Source organism: Lissotriton helveticus, chromosome 1_1 (genome assembly GCF_964261635.1).
Source record: "Lissotriton helveticus chromosome 1_1, aLisHel1.1, whole genome shotgun sequence".
Classification (NCBI taxonomy): domain Eukaryota; kingdom Metazoa; phylum Chordata; class Amphibia; order Caudata; family Salamandridae; genus Lissotriton; species Lissotriton helveticus.
In genome coordinates, this window is record NC_136057.1 from 205062254 (window position 1) to 205081517 (window position 19264).

General features: G+C 46.1%; 1 protein-coding gene across 1 annotated transcript in view; it reads left to right on the forward strand.

Annotated features, from left to right (window-relative positions):
- Positions 1–19264, forward strand: part of LOC144760234 (uncharacterized) — a 303345-nt gene that overhangs the window by 69325 nt on the left and 214756 nt on the right. The window contains exons 8-9 of the mRNA XM_078646520.1: positions 9325–9505; positions 10908–11000. Coding sequence (XP_078502646.1) covers positions 9325–9505; positions 10908–11000 — 274 coding nt within the window. The remainder of the gene's footprint in view (positions 1–9324; positions 9506–10907; positions 11001–19264) is intronic.

Here is a 19264-nt window from a genome sequence, read left to right on the forward strand (position 1 = left end):
GTCCCCTGAAATAAGTCCCAATACTTTGGGCAAATACAGGCAGACACCTTTGATTAATGGCAAAATGGCTCAGGCCTATAGGGACACTTGTGCCAGTGTCACCATGGTGACACCTAACTTTGTGGACCCTGGACAGATCATGCCAGGTACTGATTTCCTGGTGACCAATGCCAGCAATGTCACTACTAGTCATAGTGTGGCAATTGTGGCTTTCTCCTGGGGTGGAGTGAAGGGACAGAAGAAAGTTGTAGTCAGTTCAGACCTCCCAGTTGATTGTTTGTTGGGCAATGATTTGGAGTCATCACAATGGTCAGAAGTGGAGCAGAGGACTCACATGGAGATGTTAGGCTTGCCAGCACATGTGCTTGCTGTGACTAGGTCACAGGCCAGAAAATGCCCCACTGAACAGGTGCTGGATCCTGAAATGATGGACCAGACACCTTCCAAGAAGAAGAGCAGTAAGGGTAAGGCTTTGCCTTCCCCCTTGCCCCAGGTTGAGGATCAAGTCTCTGAGGAGGCTGATCTGAGAGAACTGAGGGAAACTGAGCCTAAAGAGCTTGAACTTGATCAAGTTGAGTTTCTGGGCTCAGGGGGACCCTCCAGAGCAGACCTGGGGAAGGAACAGTTGAGCTGCCCTTCCCTTGAACCCCTCAGACAGCAGGCTGCTGCTGAGGCTGCAGGGAATGCCACAGGTGCCCACAGGGTATACTGGGAAGATGGACTCCTGTACTCTGAGTCAAGAGACCCCAAGCCTGGTGCAACCAGGAGGCTGGTCATCCCCTTGTCTCTGAGAGGTTTCCTTCTCACCTTGGCCCATGAGATTCCCCTTGCAGGTCACTTAGGTCAGACAAAGACTTGGGACAGGCTTGTCTCACACTTTCACTGGCCCCATATGAATGAGAATACCAAGGAGTGTTGTCGCTCCTGTGTCACTTACCAAGCCAGTGGTAAGTCAGGTGGCACAACAAAGGCCCCCCTCATACCACTACCTGTGGTGGGGGTTCCCTTTGAAAGAGTGGGGATTGACATTGTTGGTCCAATGGAACCCCAGACAGCATCAGGGCACAGGTTTATACTGGTGGTAGTGGATCATGCCACCAGGTATCCTGAAGCTATTCCCCTTAGGACCACTACAGCCCCTGTAGTGGCAAGAGCCCTAGTTGGAGTGTTCTCCAGAGTGGGTTTCCCTAAGGAGGTAGTTTCTGACAGAGGTACAAACTTCATGTCAGGATATCTGACTGCAATGTGGAAGGAGTGTGGTGTGAACTACAAGTTCACCACACCCTACCACCCACAATGCAATGGGCTTGTTGAGAGATTCAACAGGACCCTGAAAGGGATGATTCATGGACTACCTGAAACTCTTAGGAGAAGATGGGATGTCCTGATCCCCTGCCTCTTGTTTGCTTACAGAGAGGTCCCACAGAAGGGGGTTGGCTACAGCCCTTTTGAGCTTCTGTATGGGCATCCTGTAAGAGGACCCCTGTGTTTGGTGAAGGAAGGATGGGAGAGACCTCTCAAAAAGCCTGCAACCAACATAGTGGACTATGTACTTGGTCTCCGCTCCAGGATGGCTGAGTATATGGAAAAGGCATCCAAAAACCTTGAGGCCAGCCAAGAACTTCAAAAAGCTTGGCATGACCAAAAGGCTGTTCTGACTGTGTACCAGCCAGGACAGAAGGTGTGGGTGCTGGAGCCAGTGGCCCCAGCAGCTCTGAAAGACAAATGGTCTGGGCCCCACACCATCATTGAGCAAAAGGGAGAGGTTACCTACTTGGTGGACCTTGGAACTCCCAGGAGCCCTCTCAGAGTGCTCCATGTTAACAGGCTCAAGGCATATGTTGACAGGAAGGACATGAGCTTGCTCATGGCCACAGATGAGGGACAGGAGGAAGAGAGTGACCCTCTCCCAGACCTGCTCACTCAGAATCCTGATGATGGATCAGTTGATGGTGTTGTCTTTTGTGGCAGCCTCACTGAACATCAGCAACAGGATTGCAGGCAAGTTCTGCAATCCTACAGACATATGTTCTCTCTGACACCCAGCCAAACTGATTGGTGTACCCATGATGTTGACACTGGAGACAGTCTGCCTGTCAAGAGTAAAATCTACAGACAGCCTGATCATGTTAGAGACTGCATCAAAACTGAAGTGCAGAAAATGTTGGAGCTGGGAGTCATTGAGCCCTCAGATAGCCCTTGGGCTAGCCCAGTAGTTCTAGTGCCAAAACCTCACACCCAGGGTGGTAAGAAAGAGATGAGGTTTTGCGTAGACTACAGAGGCCTCAATGCAGTCACTAAGACTGATGCCCACCCAATACCAAGAGCAGATGAACTTATAGATAAATTGGCTTCTGCCAACTTCTTAAGTACATTTGATTTGACAGCTGGGTATTGGCAAATCAGGTTAGCTGAGGAGGCCAAACCCAAGACAGCATTTTCTACCCCTGGAGGGCATTATCAATTTGTGGTAATGCCCTTTGGACTGAAAAATGCACCTGCCACCTTCCAAAGGTTGGTGAATCAAGTCCTCACTGGGCTGGATGACTTCTGTGCAGCATATCTAGACGATATTGCTGTCTTTAGCTCCACCTGGGAGGATCACCTGGTCCACCTGAGGAAAGTGTTAGAGGCCCTGCAAAAGGCAGGCCTCACTATCAAGGCCACCAAGTGCCAGATAGGGCAGACACAGGTGGTATACCTGGGCCACCTTGTAGGTGGAGGCCAGGTTCAGCCACTGGAGAGTAAGATACAGGCCATCAAGGACTGGACTCCTCCAATCACCCAGACTCAGGTTCGAGCTTTCTTGGGCCTGACTGGGTACTATAGGAAGTTTGTCAGAAATTATGGGTCCATAGTGACCCCTCTTAATGACCTGACAAGCAAAAAGATGCCAAAGAAAGTTCAGTGGACAGCAAGCTGTCAGAAAGCATTCAATGACCTAAAGCAGGCCATGTGCACAGCACCTATCCTAAAGAGTCCAGATTACTCCAAGCCATTCATTGTCCAAACAGATGCTTCTGAGTTGGGGGTGGGGGCTGTTCTGTCTCAACTGAATTTTGATGGTAATGATCAGCCTATTGCTTTCATTAGTAGGAGGTTGACACCCAGAAAGAAAAATTGGTCAGCTATTGAGAGGGAGGCCTTTGCTGTGGTCTGGGCCCTGAAGAAGCTGAGGGCCTACTTGTTTGGCACTCACTTCACCATTCAGACAGACCATAAGCCCCTCTTGTGGCTAAATCAGATGAAGGGTGAAAACCCCAAACTGCTTAGGTGGTCCATTTCCCTACAGGGGATGGATTTTACAGTGGAGCATAGACCTGGTACTGATCACAGCAATGCTGATGGGCTCTCCAGGTATTTCCACTTAGAGCAAGAAGACTCACCTGGTCAAGGTTAGTTTATTGTCCCAAAGTTTGGGGGGGGGGTCATGTAGGAGAGTAGGGTCTGCAATCCTATGATCACCCAGATTTTTTTGCTTTTTGCTGCACTGGTTTACGACTTTCCCTGGCTGTGGGCCTGCTAATCAGACCCACAGCCTAGCTGTTCTCTCTATCCAAATTGTACTCAGGTACTGAATTGGCACTGGGCCCTCTCCAAGTCCCTGTACCCAGGGCTGAGGTGTACCCAGAAGTCTCCCTGGGGCTGAAGCATTTATTATGCCACCCCTGGGCTGACTAACTAAACTGACACAACTGGCTGCACGACAGCTGGGGCAAGGTGGTGTACTCACCCTTTGCTTTAGATATAGTATACCTATATCTAACCCTAAAATGGACACACAGATCTCCTATCAGTCACTCCTATGGCAGGCCTTAACAATCCTGAAGGCAGAGTGCTTGGAATCGTGTGAGATGGTGCTCTGGCATGAGCTGAGCCTGTCTGCGGCTTTCGGGATCCATCCCTTAGCCGTTTCCATGATATCGCATACCATATACTCTTAAGTGCATTATAATCCTCGCGGTTATATGCCAACTCTGGTATCGCTTTATCAAAACATGTCGAGTAAGGTGTCATACGAATTGGAATACTAACCCCTCGCCAATTCTGGCGACGGGGTTAGCATTCCACCCTTCTAGAGGGACACGACATGTATGTAACCCCTAACCCCGGTTAAAGTCAAACAGAGCCTCAGCTCCACAAAATGGATGCTGCCACCGAGACACAAGTCTGCCCTCCTGCTGCTGGGAGTCCTCCCAGAGCAGGAGATAAGGACAAAGGGTTTCCTGCCAGGGGCGGTGCCAGCACCGTCCCAGACAGGGTTTTGTGTATTGTAGGTAGGCAGGGCTTTAGAGGAAGGTGACTGCACGTGGCACCCCGGTGCTCACTGTGCATAGGCTGGCTGGAACCAGTCCCAGGGTCACTCCAGACCCTGTGCTGGGGAAAAGCCCGCCAAGGAAGTGGGTGTAACCACCCCCCTCCTAGTCCCACCCATAGGGCAGGACTTAGTCGCGTGCCAGCCCCTTTTTACAGGATAAAGGTAGGAACTGGCCCCCTTCCAAATCAGATCATCTTTGAATCCTGAAACTACTTTCCACGAAAGGAACTCAAGACTTCTTCCTAAGATTTCTCCCTTGTGACTAAGGAGTAGTCACCCTGCATCCGCAGGCACCATCTTAAGAACACTGCGGTCTGCTGCAAGTCTCTCCTCCGGATCAAGACTGCCCAGCTCGACGAGAACCGGCTTCCCTGGCACCTCCGACCTCTACCTGCATCATCAGTCACGCTGAGATTCGTGGGTGTGACGAGACCTCGAGGGACCGGCCATCTTCAAGACTGCACGACTTCTTTCCAGCAAGCCCGCCGAGTAATTTCCTGGTGAGTGCTTTGGGGTCCGAGAAGCCCCGACCCTGAGCAGCTCCAGCACCGAAGTGCAGCCTCCCAGCATCTCCACGATCTGCGTGGGGCCCTTCTGCTTTTTGCTGCTCACCGCGTTGTTTGGCTACTAGCCCGCTGGCTTGTGGCCTCCTGAACGACGCCCGACGACATTTCTGCTGCTGGTCTGGTTGCTCCAGGCTGGCCCTTGCTCCCTTCCAAAAGAGGAGCACCCCGGACCCTCCTGGTCCACTCAAGACGCCATTTTGAGTCCACCGCGTGGGCTTGAATTAGCCAAGGCTTGTTGCCCAATCCTGGGTAACTCCGACGCCGACAGCTTCATCCATCGTGGGACAGCTCGCCTCTCCATCCTGGTCGCCGACAACGCCTCCTGGTCCGTGAGATCTGCAGAGCCAGCGTCGCCCACTCACCTGACTGCGGTGACTTCGCCCGGTGCCATCCTGGTGCCCACTTAATCACTGGCTAGTGATTCAAGAACTTGGTCCCCTCTGCTTTCAGGTTTTCTTCTTCCTTGATCCAGGCTTGGATCCAACGAACTTTCCTTCACTGGTCGCCTGCCAGCAACTTCCTTCTTCCAGGCTCCTGGTCCGGCAACGAGATCCCCGACGTCTTTTCAGACCTATGCAGCTGCAGCCCCTGGGCTAGGTAACTTCGGCACTTCGGTGTCCCAGCATAGCCTCACTATCCTAGGGTCAGGATCCACTGTCGTTTTCTTCCTACCAGGTCGGGTTCGCCCGTGAACACTAACTTTGCCTTTACTAGCCTCCATAGACTTTGTCCCGCATCCCGCGTGAGAGTGCACACTCTGCACCCGAGTCCCCTAGGTCTCCTAGAAGTAGTCTAACGATTCTATAGTCAAGTCCTAGCGATTCCAAAGCCTATTAGTACTGTACTTACCTGCTAGTAATTTCGCATTCCACTTTTTAAGTATATGGTTTTTCGTGCCCCTCGGGCATTTGTGTATAACGTGCTAACTTAAGTATTTTCGTAAGAGTTTTGTTGTGTGCCTAGCACCCTGTCCTCATAAAGAGCACAGGGTTGTTGTGATTCTAATAAATACACTGTTTATTTTCATAACACTTGTGTGGTGTCCTTTCACTGGGTGTTCAAGGGGTAATGTGATGGTAAAACAGCTGGCTTAACACGCCCTCTAGAGTCTTAGCCTTAGACTGCTCGTATCCATGCTACTAGGATAGCTGGTCTATAAGGTTGACTTACAACCAATCATCAATAAGGGTTGTTTGGACTGATATATAGTGATCACTAGAATAGTGAACACTGCACATCAGGCCAACTTCTCACAGTGGTAAATTAAGAAAACCATTTAAAAAGCATTTTTTATTCTTTTTCAACAGTGCCATGTTGCAGACATACATGCCCTCAGGGCATGTATGTCAGCAATATGTGCACCCATGCACAATTGAGGGGTGCAACAGGGTGTCAAAGTGACACCCTGCCACCCTTCAATATTCCCCCCAATTACCGAATCGGTATTTACCGATTCGGTAATTGACATTGATTCCTATGGGCCTCAAGGCCCATAGGAAACAATGGCAGTTACTGACTCGGTAAATACCGATTCATTAATTTCCGAATCATACCGATTTGGTAATTAATTCGGTAAATATACCTACATCCCGATTGCCAGTTCTTAAATACCGAATCGGTATGATTCGGTATTTAAGAATCGGTAATCGGGGATTACCTACATCTGGCCCTAGATATCTACAAACGCTTTGTGTCTGAGTGATCCGTACCTGGGTATAACGCAGCGTTGAAGGCTGGGGTTACAGGACTTTGAATCGATATATATATATATATATATATATATATATATATATATATATATATATATATATGTGAACAAATATCCGCCAGGCGCTTGCAGCACCACCAATTTATGATTCAACTGGTAAAAATGAGGATGAATGGAACCCAATTTGGGTCCGAAACAAAGGTGCCTTTATTTGTGCATAATTCTGCTCAGCATGCCGCCATATATATATATATGTATACATTATATATTATATATACACTCACACACATATATATTACACTGTGGTGTAATATATGTTTATATGATCTCCTTCTTCTCACCTTGTTCAGTTGCATAATATATTAGCAAGATAGTAGCCAGGGCACTCTGTCAGTCTCTCTTATTACCTCTTTCTTTTTCTTTTTCCTGCCTCTATCTCTTCCTCTCCTGCCCCTTCTTTCAATCTCTTTCTGTTCAGGAGGTGACTTATAGGGGCATCAAGGGAAGACTTATGACCAACCTCTAAAAGACTAGAGGTGCTTGAATAGGGTTAGTCACATTCAAGATGTATTCACTTGTCATTGGTATAAGCCTGGCAGAAGGTCACTGAGACTTATCCACCTTTGGTAAACTCTCTAACCCGGCTCTGCATTCTCTTAGTTTCTCCTTCTCCAGCACTTGTTCACTCCATCTCCTTTCTTTACCATCCACCACTCCTCTTTCCTTCTCTGCTCTCCCTTTTAGCGTTGGTCCTGCTCCTATCTTCTATCCCTCCTGTGCTCATTCCCTCTTTCTACATTCCACTCCAGTCCCCATCATTGGTATACTTTTACTTTCCTTGCTATTGTACTGCTAAGCCTCTTCCTTCCATCCTCTCTGTCATCTCTCCTTTTTCTCTCTTTCTTTGTCTTTCTAAAGGTCTTTTCAGTTTTCCATTATTTTTGGCCCCTTAATCTGCAGGATTTCTTGTACTCTCCCCTTTGTTCTGCCACCCTTCTTTCTTTCTCTCCTAAACTTTTCTGCCTCCCATTCTTTCCCGGTGGCACTCCCCAGTGATTGGCACATGCGCTGTCGATGCTCCCAATCAGTACTCCAGGTACCACGACAGGTAAAAACACTCAATAATCTTTGTTCCGTGTGAGTGTGTTTTTAATAAGTTTCTATTTTCTTCATGATGCTCTAAACTATATTGCCTAGTGGGGTGAAATGTAATATATTGTGGGTCAAGGTATAGGAAATGCATGTATCAGATCCCCTGTGAACTCAGGGCAGTCTCCAGGGAAACTTCATTGCGTTCAGCATTAAGGGGGCATTTCTAATTACCAGAAATGCCTGAAAGAGTCAGTTTCAGATCAGGTGAAGTTCATCACCGTCAAATGAAGCAGACCAGCTACATGCGTTTGTTGTGCTTTGTTTTGTTCTTGTTCTGTAAGCAAAGTTGTGTGTTGGGTCTTGATATATTGTTGTTGTCAAATGAGGAAGGTGTTGTGTTCTTGTCAATTATTGTTATTTTAGAACAGAGGGGAGTTTTGCTCTGGTCGTTTGCTCTTCTTTAAGTAGACAGGTGTGTTGTGTCCTTGTTACTGTTGTTGTAATAGTCTGTTGCTCTATATGGAGGTTTGTGGTGTCCTTCTCTGTTGTTATTCTATTAGGACAAAGGTGTGTTTGTCCTGGACTGTGTTGTTGGTGTCTTAGGAGGCAGGTGTGTTGTGTTCTTGTTTGTTATTCTATTTGGAGGGGTGTTAGTTGTGCTTTATCTGTTGCTCTGCGTGGAAGAAGATTGTATTATTTTCTCTTGTTCCTAGCACGTTGGTGTGTTTTTTCCTTGACTATTTCTGTTATAGTAGGAGGGAGATATGTTGTGTCTTTCTATGTGGTTCTATAAGGAGGGAGGCTTGAAGTGGTATGGTCTCTTGCTTTATATGGGAGGCAGTTTGTTGTGCCCTGGTCTTTATTCTGTAAGGAGTGAGGTTATTGCTTTTATGAAAGTGCCTTTGTCCAAGCACGTGAAGTTGACGCCTGGCATGTGCCATTTCAGAAGACTTTGAGGGCACTTAGAGCTCTGTCACTGGTGGAGTTCCAAGTGGGTTCTCTATTTTGTCTAGGTTATTTAATGTCTATGTGCAAAACGTTAATGCATGGTTATGCCATTACAACCTCTGATGGTTTTGTTTTACCGGAGACATAGTAGCTTGGTTTTGTCCAAATGACATAAGCTCTATACAGACATTCAGCTGTGGATGAAATGTAACCGGTTTCCTTCAACTTATTCCATTATTGAGTTTCTACTTGGTGTTGTGGCGCATGAACATCAAGCATATCTCTTCTGCCATCCCCGGGCAACAGTTAGAGTCCAAAGGCTAGACCAAGAGCAGATATCCCCTAGTCAAAAGTGAACACAGCGAGTAGTACCTCTCGCATTGTCTCACAACCCCTAGTTGACAAACATCCCCGTTATTCACTGTTAATTAATTAACAATTAAATCAGAATTGTGAGCAATCTACATCTCACATCAAACCCAATATTAAACATGGATTACAATAGTGTTATTGTAATTCAAGAAACTGTTGTGCAGACTCGTAAGATGGTTTCTTGATTATTTCATGACGTTCATAGTCAGTCAGACGTCTTCTGATCCTCCTCAGTAGTAGAACTTTATCACAAAGTTCCTAATTTTGTATAAATGTAGTGATTGTGACAAAATATCAATATAAGCTATGGTCTATTCCAGTGAAAACAGGACAACAGGAGAAAAGAGGGTTCATGGGACGACAGACGAAAACCGCCAAGGAGACAAAGAAGATGCAGACCTTGGGAGGAATCGCCTGGGCTTTGTGGTGGACAGGGTGAAAGACGCTCCCCTCGGGGACGGCAGTCTGCGCCTGACCGGATATCACCACAGCACGGGGCAGGTATGAGAGTGAATTATGGTACGAGGAGTTGAGTTGGATCCAGGAGCACATCTTTAACTCAGATACAAGACTGTTGAGGGTCTTGAGAGATGTTTTTCATATGGCAAATAGGTGAGTGAATCTGTGGAAGAAAAACAACAGTCCTAGAGGCCCACTGAAGTTAAACACGTGTGTATTGGTAAAAGCAGCAAAAATATTCCAGGTGTGAATTTGGACTACTGCCAGGCAGTGGACCAACGATTCGCCGTCAGAGCCGTTGGAGCATATAATGCAAAATGTACATCAATTTCCCATTTCTTTATACATTTTCTGTAATGCAGCAAAGCGGAGGATTGAACATATGATCTATACAAAACATTTGATAGCAGCTAACAAACTGGCGCCTAGCTCCTCTCGCAAGAAGACCTTAAATGCATGATACAGTGGGATACAGTAGAAAGTTGGCTTCACTGAACTTGTAATTCTCACTTCTTGATACCAACCTCAAAACAAAGACGTGCTTACTTGAACCACCAGTATGAATAGGCAGTGTATAACATTGATGTAAAAAATGGCAGTACATTTAAAATGCGTGTTAATGGAAAGACTTGGATAGTACTTTGAGCAGGTATAAAAATTATTAGACAAATCAAAGAAATGACTGTTTATAGACTAAAACACGTACTTGAGAATCAGGCCTTCCAGGTGCATAAACTTAATTGCAGAGCTACAGCAATGCAGGGCGCTAAAGGAGATCAATTGAATAACTTTAAGTAACTACTTACTAATTGAGTTAAAATATAGTCTGGAAGCATCTGAAGAAGGCTGGTGCTGTTCCCATACAGAATTGTGTATTGCAAAAAGTGGAAATATTTATTTTGGCCTTAACAGAAGTGTGACTCTCCTCGCTCTTTGGCGGCAAGTCCATCTCTTCAATTTCTTTTCCTGTTTTTGACTATATCTCTTGGTATTTTGTCAATTTCTCTCCCGCTCTCTTGCTTTTGTCCCAGATCTTTCTTCATGGATTATCCAATTTAAGCTTCCTTCATCCTTGCCTGTCATTTTGGCTCTGTTGCTTTGAGGCTTATTTACAAGACCCTTCTCTCGCCTGTGCGTCACTTTTAATATGGGGAAAAATATTTTTTTTATCTTTGATTTGTTTCGTGTTTGCATCTTTCTATTTTTATCGATCTCTATCAAGTTAACTTTTTCAGTTGCATCTGTATAAGTGCCATTCTTTGTGTATTTCTCCCAAAATCCTCTGTTTACATTGTTTGCTTCTCCCTTTTTGTCTATTTTGCTCCATGCTGTTTTATTCCATTCAGCATTTCACATCTTATTAGTCATTTCCGCTATTATCTCTGGATATGGCACTCATACTCGTAAATCCATCTGTCTCTTGTCTTGTCTTGTCTTTGCCTAGGTGATCAGCAGCAGACATTCTGGGGTTACTTGCATCACCAGTCCAGTGAAATCCAACATCAAACATGGATATTTCATCTTCGGTGAACAAGAGGTGAGAAGTGTCCACTCAAGTCAATGTGAGGTTAAACTTTCTTTAACCTGAAGTCATCAGGTGTAGAGTTCTTCGTATGGCTCGATTGGCCAGAGGGGTGTGATCCGGCCCTTGAACTGGTCACATAGTCAGGGCACTATGTTGATGCTAGCAGGTTCTTTCAATAGATCAACAGATCCCTGTTCTAACTTCTTTCTGTTTCTGACATATTTTCTTCCTATATAAGTACTCTCTAGATCTATGTCCATCGTCCCACTCATCCACTGTCGCCCTCTTACTTATTCAGCTGACTGTCCTGTAACAAACCTGGCACAGAGAGGGATACACTCGGTTAACCCTAATGCTTCTGAATTGTGGACTCTTGGCAGCTCACCTGCATTCTGTTTACCTCAGGGTCTGCCTCTTACCAACAGAGATTCTATTGAAGAAGGAAGTGCTATTGTTACAGAGAATCTTATGTGTGGCCTTTGTAAAGCTGACACCTCTTGCAGGACAAGCCAAAAAAAGTCCTGGTTAACTTTCAAAATATGAGCTACCCCATGTGCTACCTGTGCAAAGGACTCTGTCAGAATGACCTACATTAAACTGCTTTAAACTTCTCCTTCCTCTTGTCAGCTCCTGACTCATGTCTCTGCTCCTTCCAATCCTAAACTCCAACTCCAACTCACCTTGGTCACTGGTAGAGCTCCCAGTAGAAGACTTTCTGTCCTACCAAATTCTGGCTACGAAATCAAAAAACATGGACGACCCAAGGGTGGCTTTGCGGTCTACATTTCACTCAGTTTAAATATTACTACGGAAGAACTACCACACGTAGATCCAGACCTCCAAATCATCGAGCCGATTGGTCACAGGACAGTAGACCCCGGTACTACTTTTCGATGTATATATACATCTTAACAGTGTCAAGAAGAAATCCTTAACAGAGAAAATAATAGCTACAAAATCTAGGCACAAGCAACTCAACCTCACATGAGATATAATAATGACCGGCGAGTTCAGTTCAAATTTAATGTACACCTCAGAGGATCGATAATAAATTCTGGAACATCCCCACCCAGGCCGTTTTAAAATCCAGGCAACAAGATCTAAGAGGTGAGAATTTTGTTTGGACACTGGAGTTCCTTAAAATGAGGTTCATCAATGGAAGGTTCCCTGATGATAACCCACCAAACTATACTTACCAGCGTCTAACCTCCCAATCCCTAATCGCCTACACAATTATTTCAGTGCCCCTGATTCCCATGGTCAAACACTTCTCAATAAAATATACCACACGCAGCGATCATTTGTGTCAGCTTTTTCTGATAGGAATAGCCCCGTGAATACACAAACAAGCCCAAATACAAAGCTCCCTCGTGACCAAAGTTATTTATGCACAGGAATTAAACCCAGTACCGCCTGTGAGCGCCAAGGCTAATGCGTAAACCCACTAGAAAAATGTTACCAACATTCCTGAAAAATATACAATTTTTTATTTTCATTTCATTTTGTAAGATCCTTTTTCATAACTTATACAAATCCATAAATATTATTACAAATATCATATTACAACATGATTAAATCACAAATCAACATACATACAAAACACAATACATCTGATCAAATCATGAAAGCCCGGGGAGAGATAATCAAAGACATCACAACAACCCAATTAAACTCGACTCACACATACCCAGACACGCCTTCACATTCATAATATATCTGGGGAACACAATTGCAGAATGACAAAGTAACTGGGGTGACCAAAGACAAAAACTGCACAATGGCAGGATGTTATGAAGGCCGCATTCGACGCATTTCGGTGGCTGTACGGTGATAGAATGCTACCTTCATCAAGACCTGCCTGATATACTGCCCCAAAATAGGGGGGGGGGGGGGGGAAGGAGGGGCCACTCCACCCGGGAAGGGTAAAAACACGCACTCCAATTATGAATATAAGCTCCTTCTTAATCAGTTCCGATATACGTCTTTTATGAATAGATACCGGATTAACACAGAAATCCTCAGCTCGATAAGAACACCAATACCAGCGTCTGCGGGGGTTAAACCCCGTGGATCATTCACAAAAGAACAATTGCTCCGAATTCAGAAGCTTCCATGCCTGAATCTCACACATTTACTTTCTTTATTTCTGTAGGGCGTTTTTGACACGAGTTCAAGTTCAAGTTCAGGCATTTATAAAGCGCACTACTCACCCAGAGGGTCTCAAGGCGCTAGAGGGAGGGGTTCACTGTTTATCGAATAGCCAAGTTTTCAGTTCTTTTCTGAAGGAGATGTGATTCTGAGTAAGGCGGAGGTGGGTGGGGAGTGAGTTCCAGGTCTTGGCAGCCAGGAAGGAGAAGGATCTGCCACCCATGGTGGTTTTTCGGATGCGCGGGACTGCGGCGAGGGCTTGATTGGATGATCTTAGTTGGCGGGTAGGATAGTAAAAGGACAGTCGGGTGTTGAGGCATTCGGGTCCTAGATTATAAAGGGCCTTGTGTGCGTGGGTAAGAAGGCGGAAAGTAATTCTTTTGTTGACGGGAAGCCAGTGGAGGTTTTTTAAGTGACCGGTGATGTGCTCTTGGCGCGGGATGTCTAATATGAGTCTCGCTGATGCGTTTTGGATGCGCTGGAGCTTTTTCTGCAATTTTGTTGTAATTCCGGCGTAGAGAGTGTTGCCATAGTCCAGTCGACTCGTGACCAGTGCATGGGTGACAGTCTTTCTTGTTTCGAGGGGGATCCAGCGGAAGATCTTTTTGAGAATGCGAAGGACGTTGAAGCAGGAGGACGATACGGCGTTGACTTGTCTGGACATTGAGAGAGAGGAGTCTAGAATGAAGCCAAGGTTACGTGCATGGTCCGTGGGTGTGGGCGCTGATCCCAAAGCGGAAGGCCACCAGGAGTCGTCCCAAGCTGAGGGGGAGGACCCAAGGATGAGCACCTCCGTTTTGTCTGAGTTGAGTTTTAAGCGGCTCTGTTTCATCCATTCGGCTACTTCTTTCATACCTTTGTGAAGGTTGTTTTTGGCGGTGTTGGGGTCTTTGGTGAGGGAAAGGATTAGCTGGGTGTTGTCGGCGTAGGAGATGATGTTGAGGTTGTGTTGACGTGCGATGGAGGCGAGGGGACTCATGTAGACGTTGAAGAGGGTGGGACTGAGTGAGGAGCCTTGAGGTACGCCGCAGATGACTTCGGTGGGCTCTGAGTAGAAAGGGGGGAGTCGGACTCTCTGTGTTCTCCCGGCTAGGAACGAGATGATCCAGTCCAAGGCTTTTCCTTGTATGCCGATGTTGTTGAGGCGTTGTATGAGGGTGTTGTGACAGACAGTGTCGAAGGCGGCGGAGAGGTCGAGTAGAATGAGGGCCACTGTTTCACCGTTGTCCAGGAGTGCTCGGATGTCGTCAGTCGCCGCAATGAGGGCGGTCTCGGTGCTGTGTTTAGCTCGAAAGCCGTTCTGTGAGGGATCCAGGGAGTTGTTGGATTCAAGGAAGGCTGCGAGTTGGCTGTTGACGGCTTTCTCGATGACTTTGGCCGGGAAAGGGAGGAGGGAAATGGGTCGGTAGTTTTTCAGTTCTGAGGGGTCTGCTGTCGGTTTTTTCAGAAGGGTGCTGAGTTCGGCGTGTTTCCATATTTCTGGAAAGGTGGCGGAGTTGAAGGAGCAGTTGATGACATCGCGGAGTTGGGGAGCGATGATGGAGTCAGCTTTGTTGAAGATGTAGTGGGGACAGGGGTCGGAAGGTGATCCAGAGTGGATTGAGTTCATGAGGCGAATGGTATCTTCAATGGTGATTGGGTTCCAGGAGTTGAGGTAGTTAGTTGGAGGGGTGGGATCAGAAGGGGGTGGGGTGAGTTGGTCGTTGGGAGTATTCTTGAAGCTGTTGTGGATGTCGGCAATTTTGTTGTAGAAGAAGGAGGATAGCGCATTGCAGAGGTCTTGGGAGTTAGTGATGTCGTTGGATGCTGCGGGAGGGTTGGTGAATTCTTTGACGATATTGAAGAGTTCCTTGCTGTTATGAGAATTGTTGTCGAGACGGTCCTTAAATGCTGATTTCTTGGCGGATCCAATCAGTTGGTGGTGTTTGCGGGTGGCTGTCTTGAGGGAGGCCATGTTGTCTGGGGTTGGTTCTTTTCTCCAATTCTTCTCCATGGTGCGGCATGTCTTCTTGGATTTTTTAAGGTCATCATTGAACCAGGGAGCCTTTTTGCTGAATGATTTCAACTGGTGTTTTTTCAAGGGTGCTAGTTCGTCCGCACTGTGTGTAATCTATTGCCTGAGGTTTGTGGCCGCTTGGTCTGGGTCCGTTGTTAGGGTGGGAGTGTTTTGGCTGAGGGATGCGAGGAGTTGGTCGGTGGTGATTTTGTTCCATTTTCTTCGGGGAATGGGTTGTGGATGGTTGTGGGTCAGGGTTGTTTTGTAGCTGAAGTGAACACAGCTGTGATCCGTCCAGTGGAGAGCTGTAGTGTGATCGAAGGAGATGTGCTTGCTGGAGGTGAAGATAGGGTCGAGCGTGTGTCCGGCTGTGTGAGTGGGGGTGTCAACAAGTTGTTTGAGTCCGAGATTGGACAGGTTGTCCAGAAGGGTGGTGGTGTTGTTGTCGAGAATGTTGTCAAGGTGGTAGTTGAGGTCTCCTAGAAGAATGTAGTTCTCGGAGGCGAGGGCGTGCGGGCTGACGAAGTCAGTGATGTCGTCGCTGAATTGAGATCGGGTGCCTGGGGGCCTGTAAATGAGGGTTCCTCTAAGGGTGGTCCTGGGGTCGGTGTGGATCTGAAAGTGGAGGTGTTCGGCGGTTGCAAGATTGTCGTCAGATCTGGTTGTAATTTTGATGGTGTTTCTATGGACGATGGCGATGCCTCCTCCAGTTTTTTTATTGGTGCGGTCTTTTCGAATGATCTTGTAAGTGTCCGGTATGGCTATGGCGATGTCGGGGGCAGAAGATGCATTCGTCCAAGTTTCAGCGAGGAAGGCGATGTCAGGTGACACAATGTCAATTAGGTCCCAGAGTTCGGTTGCGTGTCTGTGGACCGAGCGGGTGTTCAGTAGGATGCATTTCAAGTCGTTGGGTTCGGAGCTGAGTGTGGAGGAAGTGTGTTTGGTGAGGGTCCTGAAGCAGTTGAACTTACAGGAGAGGCAGGAGAATGGGCCGTGGACACAGCAACAGTATGGCAAAAGGATAATGTCGCACCGCCCACAGACCTCCAAACTTAAAAATGTTACGCTCGATCCGTAAGTTCTTTTCCTTCTTGGTCTTCCAAAATGACTAAGTTGCGATATGTAGGGAGCAGCGAGCAGTAATAAGGGTAAACTTTCCTTCAAGCCATACTCCAATGTCTCCTAAGATTGCCGCAACCAACGTACTCGCATTCACCCGGAAGGCAAAGAAGCCCACCCAGAAGTCAGCTCGACCACTACGATAAACCTGATATGAGTAAACTGGTCGCAAGAAACCATATCTGACCTTCTATCACAAGCAAAAATATTAATCACAAAATTCATTAGCACTACCGAACATTATACTGCCATCTGGTTAGGCTTCTGAGAAGTTTTTCTAAAACAATTTTCTACATCTACAATACGAAAGCTCGCAAGTCTGGAAAAGACCAAAAGCCCAGCTCTCAAAACGGTGCATACACCTGAAAAGACCAAAAGCCCAGCTCTTAAAACGGTGCATACACCTGAAAAGACCAAAAGACCAGCTCTTAAAATGGTGCATACATCTGAAAAGAGAGCAAAAGAAATTAGCAAGGCACCTGAACAAGCACCCCTCCAGCAGCCTGCTATTGGTCTAAAAGGGCTCAAGAAAGCATACCAAAAGCAGCCGGGATGACTTTTGGGCAAAAATAATCTATAACCCCAAACTTTGCAACCCAAGATATTTTTGGGGAACTATAAATAGGCTTCACGTAACAGGAAGAAGTATAACCAACTCAAATATCCCAGAATCGATATAGGTCACCCTTCTTGCCGCCATCTTCTCAAAAAATCATCAGCATCCACACACAGAGGGTGTAGCACGAAATAAGCTTGAACCACCTTTACCTTGGTTTTTAAGCCATCCACTTGACCAAATCAGAGACGAAACAACATATTCACCGTCATCAGTTTGCAAAATTCTGTAGAGGGGCATCGGGAAGGTACCTCTGGTCCAAATGACCTGTCGCAGGCAACCTTCAAATACACTGGCCTCACTATTCAGAGACGTACAGCTAAATGGTAACATCTTAGGGGCATATCAACAAGGCGGTGAAAAAAAATTATTGCCGCTTTTGTGGCCGTTTTCGGCCGAAAAGCGGCGATAATTTTATTGTAATATTAGCAAGGTCACGCTACTGCGTGAAACCTTGCTTTAGCGCCCTTTCCTGTAACGCCCACCTTTGCATCTCTATTGAGATGCAAAGTGGGCGTTCCAGCTCAAAATAACTGGAGAAATGTCGCTAAGTGACATTTCTCCAATTATTAATGGGCACGCTAACAAGCAGAGCATTAAGAAAAGTAGCGCTAACCTTGGTTATCACTACTTTCCCTACGCCTGCTTTTCCTTTGACTAAACAATGTTAGTCAATGTGTGGTGGATTATAGGGCTGAGACCACCCAGCCCTATCAACAAGGATATCGCCCTTTTCCATGAAATATCGCTGGGAAACCAGCGATGTTTCATGGAAAACATCTGTATCTCAGGAATAATTATCGCCATTGCGCTATGCGTTGGTAATACAGCGTTAGCATGGCGATAATTATCTGAGATAGCAGGCGATAAGGGCGGCGAGCGATAATTATCGCTGCCGCTTGTTGATATGCCCCTTGGAAAGTTGGCGGGGATCCATTATAAATCCAATCTACGAGGCGGAGGACAGGGCAAATCCAGTACACAGGTGATGGACCCAAGGTTCAGGCATTGGTAGATTTTAAGGGTAGTAAGAAGTTTTGGGGATTCATGGACGGGTCATTTTCAGGGGCATTGAGGACTTTTTTAGGGTTTAGAGATTAATCGTTTTTAGAAGTGGTAAGGAGTTTTGTAGGGGCTGGGGAATAGGGGTGAATAAGGGTAGTGAGGAATTTTTGGGGTTCAAGAAACAGTAATTTGTATGCCTGGTAAGGAATGTTTACGGATCAGGGATAGGTCGTTTTAATGGTGAGGTGTTTTTAGGGATTAGTGATGTGTAGTTTTTGTGGGTGGTAAGAAAATGTTATACATAAGGCACAGGTAGTTTTTGGGATCTGGAATGTATTTTAGGGTTCAGGAGTGGGTAGTGGTGTGGTGTTAGTAGTGGTCTTGAAGAAAAACACAGAAGTGAAAGGACGTTTGTCTGCCTCCCGAGGATTCCAAACATGGCCATCAGAATGTAAGGAACAAAAGGTAAGGGAGGTAGAGGAAAAATGGGGCTAGGCTCACCCTCCCAATACTGTAATCAACAAAAGATTTCTCAAAGAGAAATCAAAAAACGGTTAGGCTTTTTTGATTTCTCTTTGAGAAATCTTTTGTTGACATCAGAATGTAAGGACACCCATCGCACATAAGCATGATGTCACCGCTTAATGGTGTAGCCATTTTCTCCAATTGTATTCAAATAATGAGTATCATCAGGCTGAATTGCACAAAGATACAAGATACTTCACAAGATTCACTACTGACCTCATCCTCTTTTGGTACAAGAAGCTGACTTTTGGAATATTCTAGGTAGCTGAGATATTTCAAAAAGCCATCAGAAGAGTCATCAGTATCAACTCATAAGTCTATACTGATTATATTCTTGTATTTGGAAAATCAAGAGAGGAGTAAGACAGAGACTTACACAAAGTATTTCAAGTGTTCCAGGCAACACCTCTAACTCTGAAAGTTGAAAAGGCCTGCACTCAGACACTGAGCAATTTAAAGCTCTTGAGGCCACGGATGTCAGTTAAGTGCGATCATTACTAAGAATGACTGGCTACTGCTCAAATCATAAAGGAACTTACCGCAAACACATAACGAGCATAATCACAACCAGAAAAAGAAAGCCTGGTCTTTGTGAGGCTACTGCATCCTGACAAATGCTCCTTGTAATGGACACAACTCTCGATTTCCACTGACCAAGCAACTGCCCTTAGTCATCCGAGCTGTGGATATATTGTTTGGGATCCTGAGGTTTTAAAGACAGACAATTGTCCACCATTCAATGGACAAGACCTCGCCAACTTCACAACGCAACTTAACAATATGTCAGTCTGTAGCAGACTTGCTCAGATGTGCGCAAACCACTAACTTTTCATGGAATACTCTCCCGCCTTTGCCTATAACACAAAG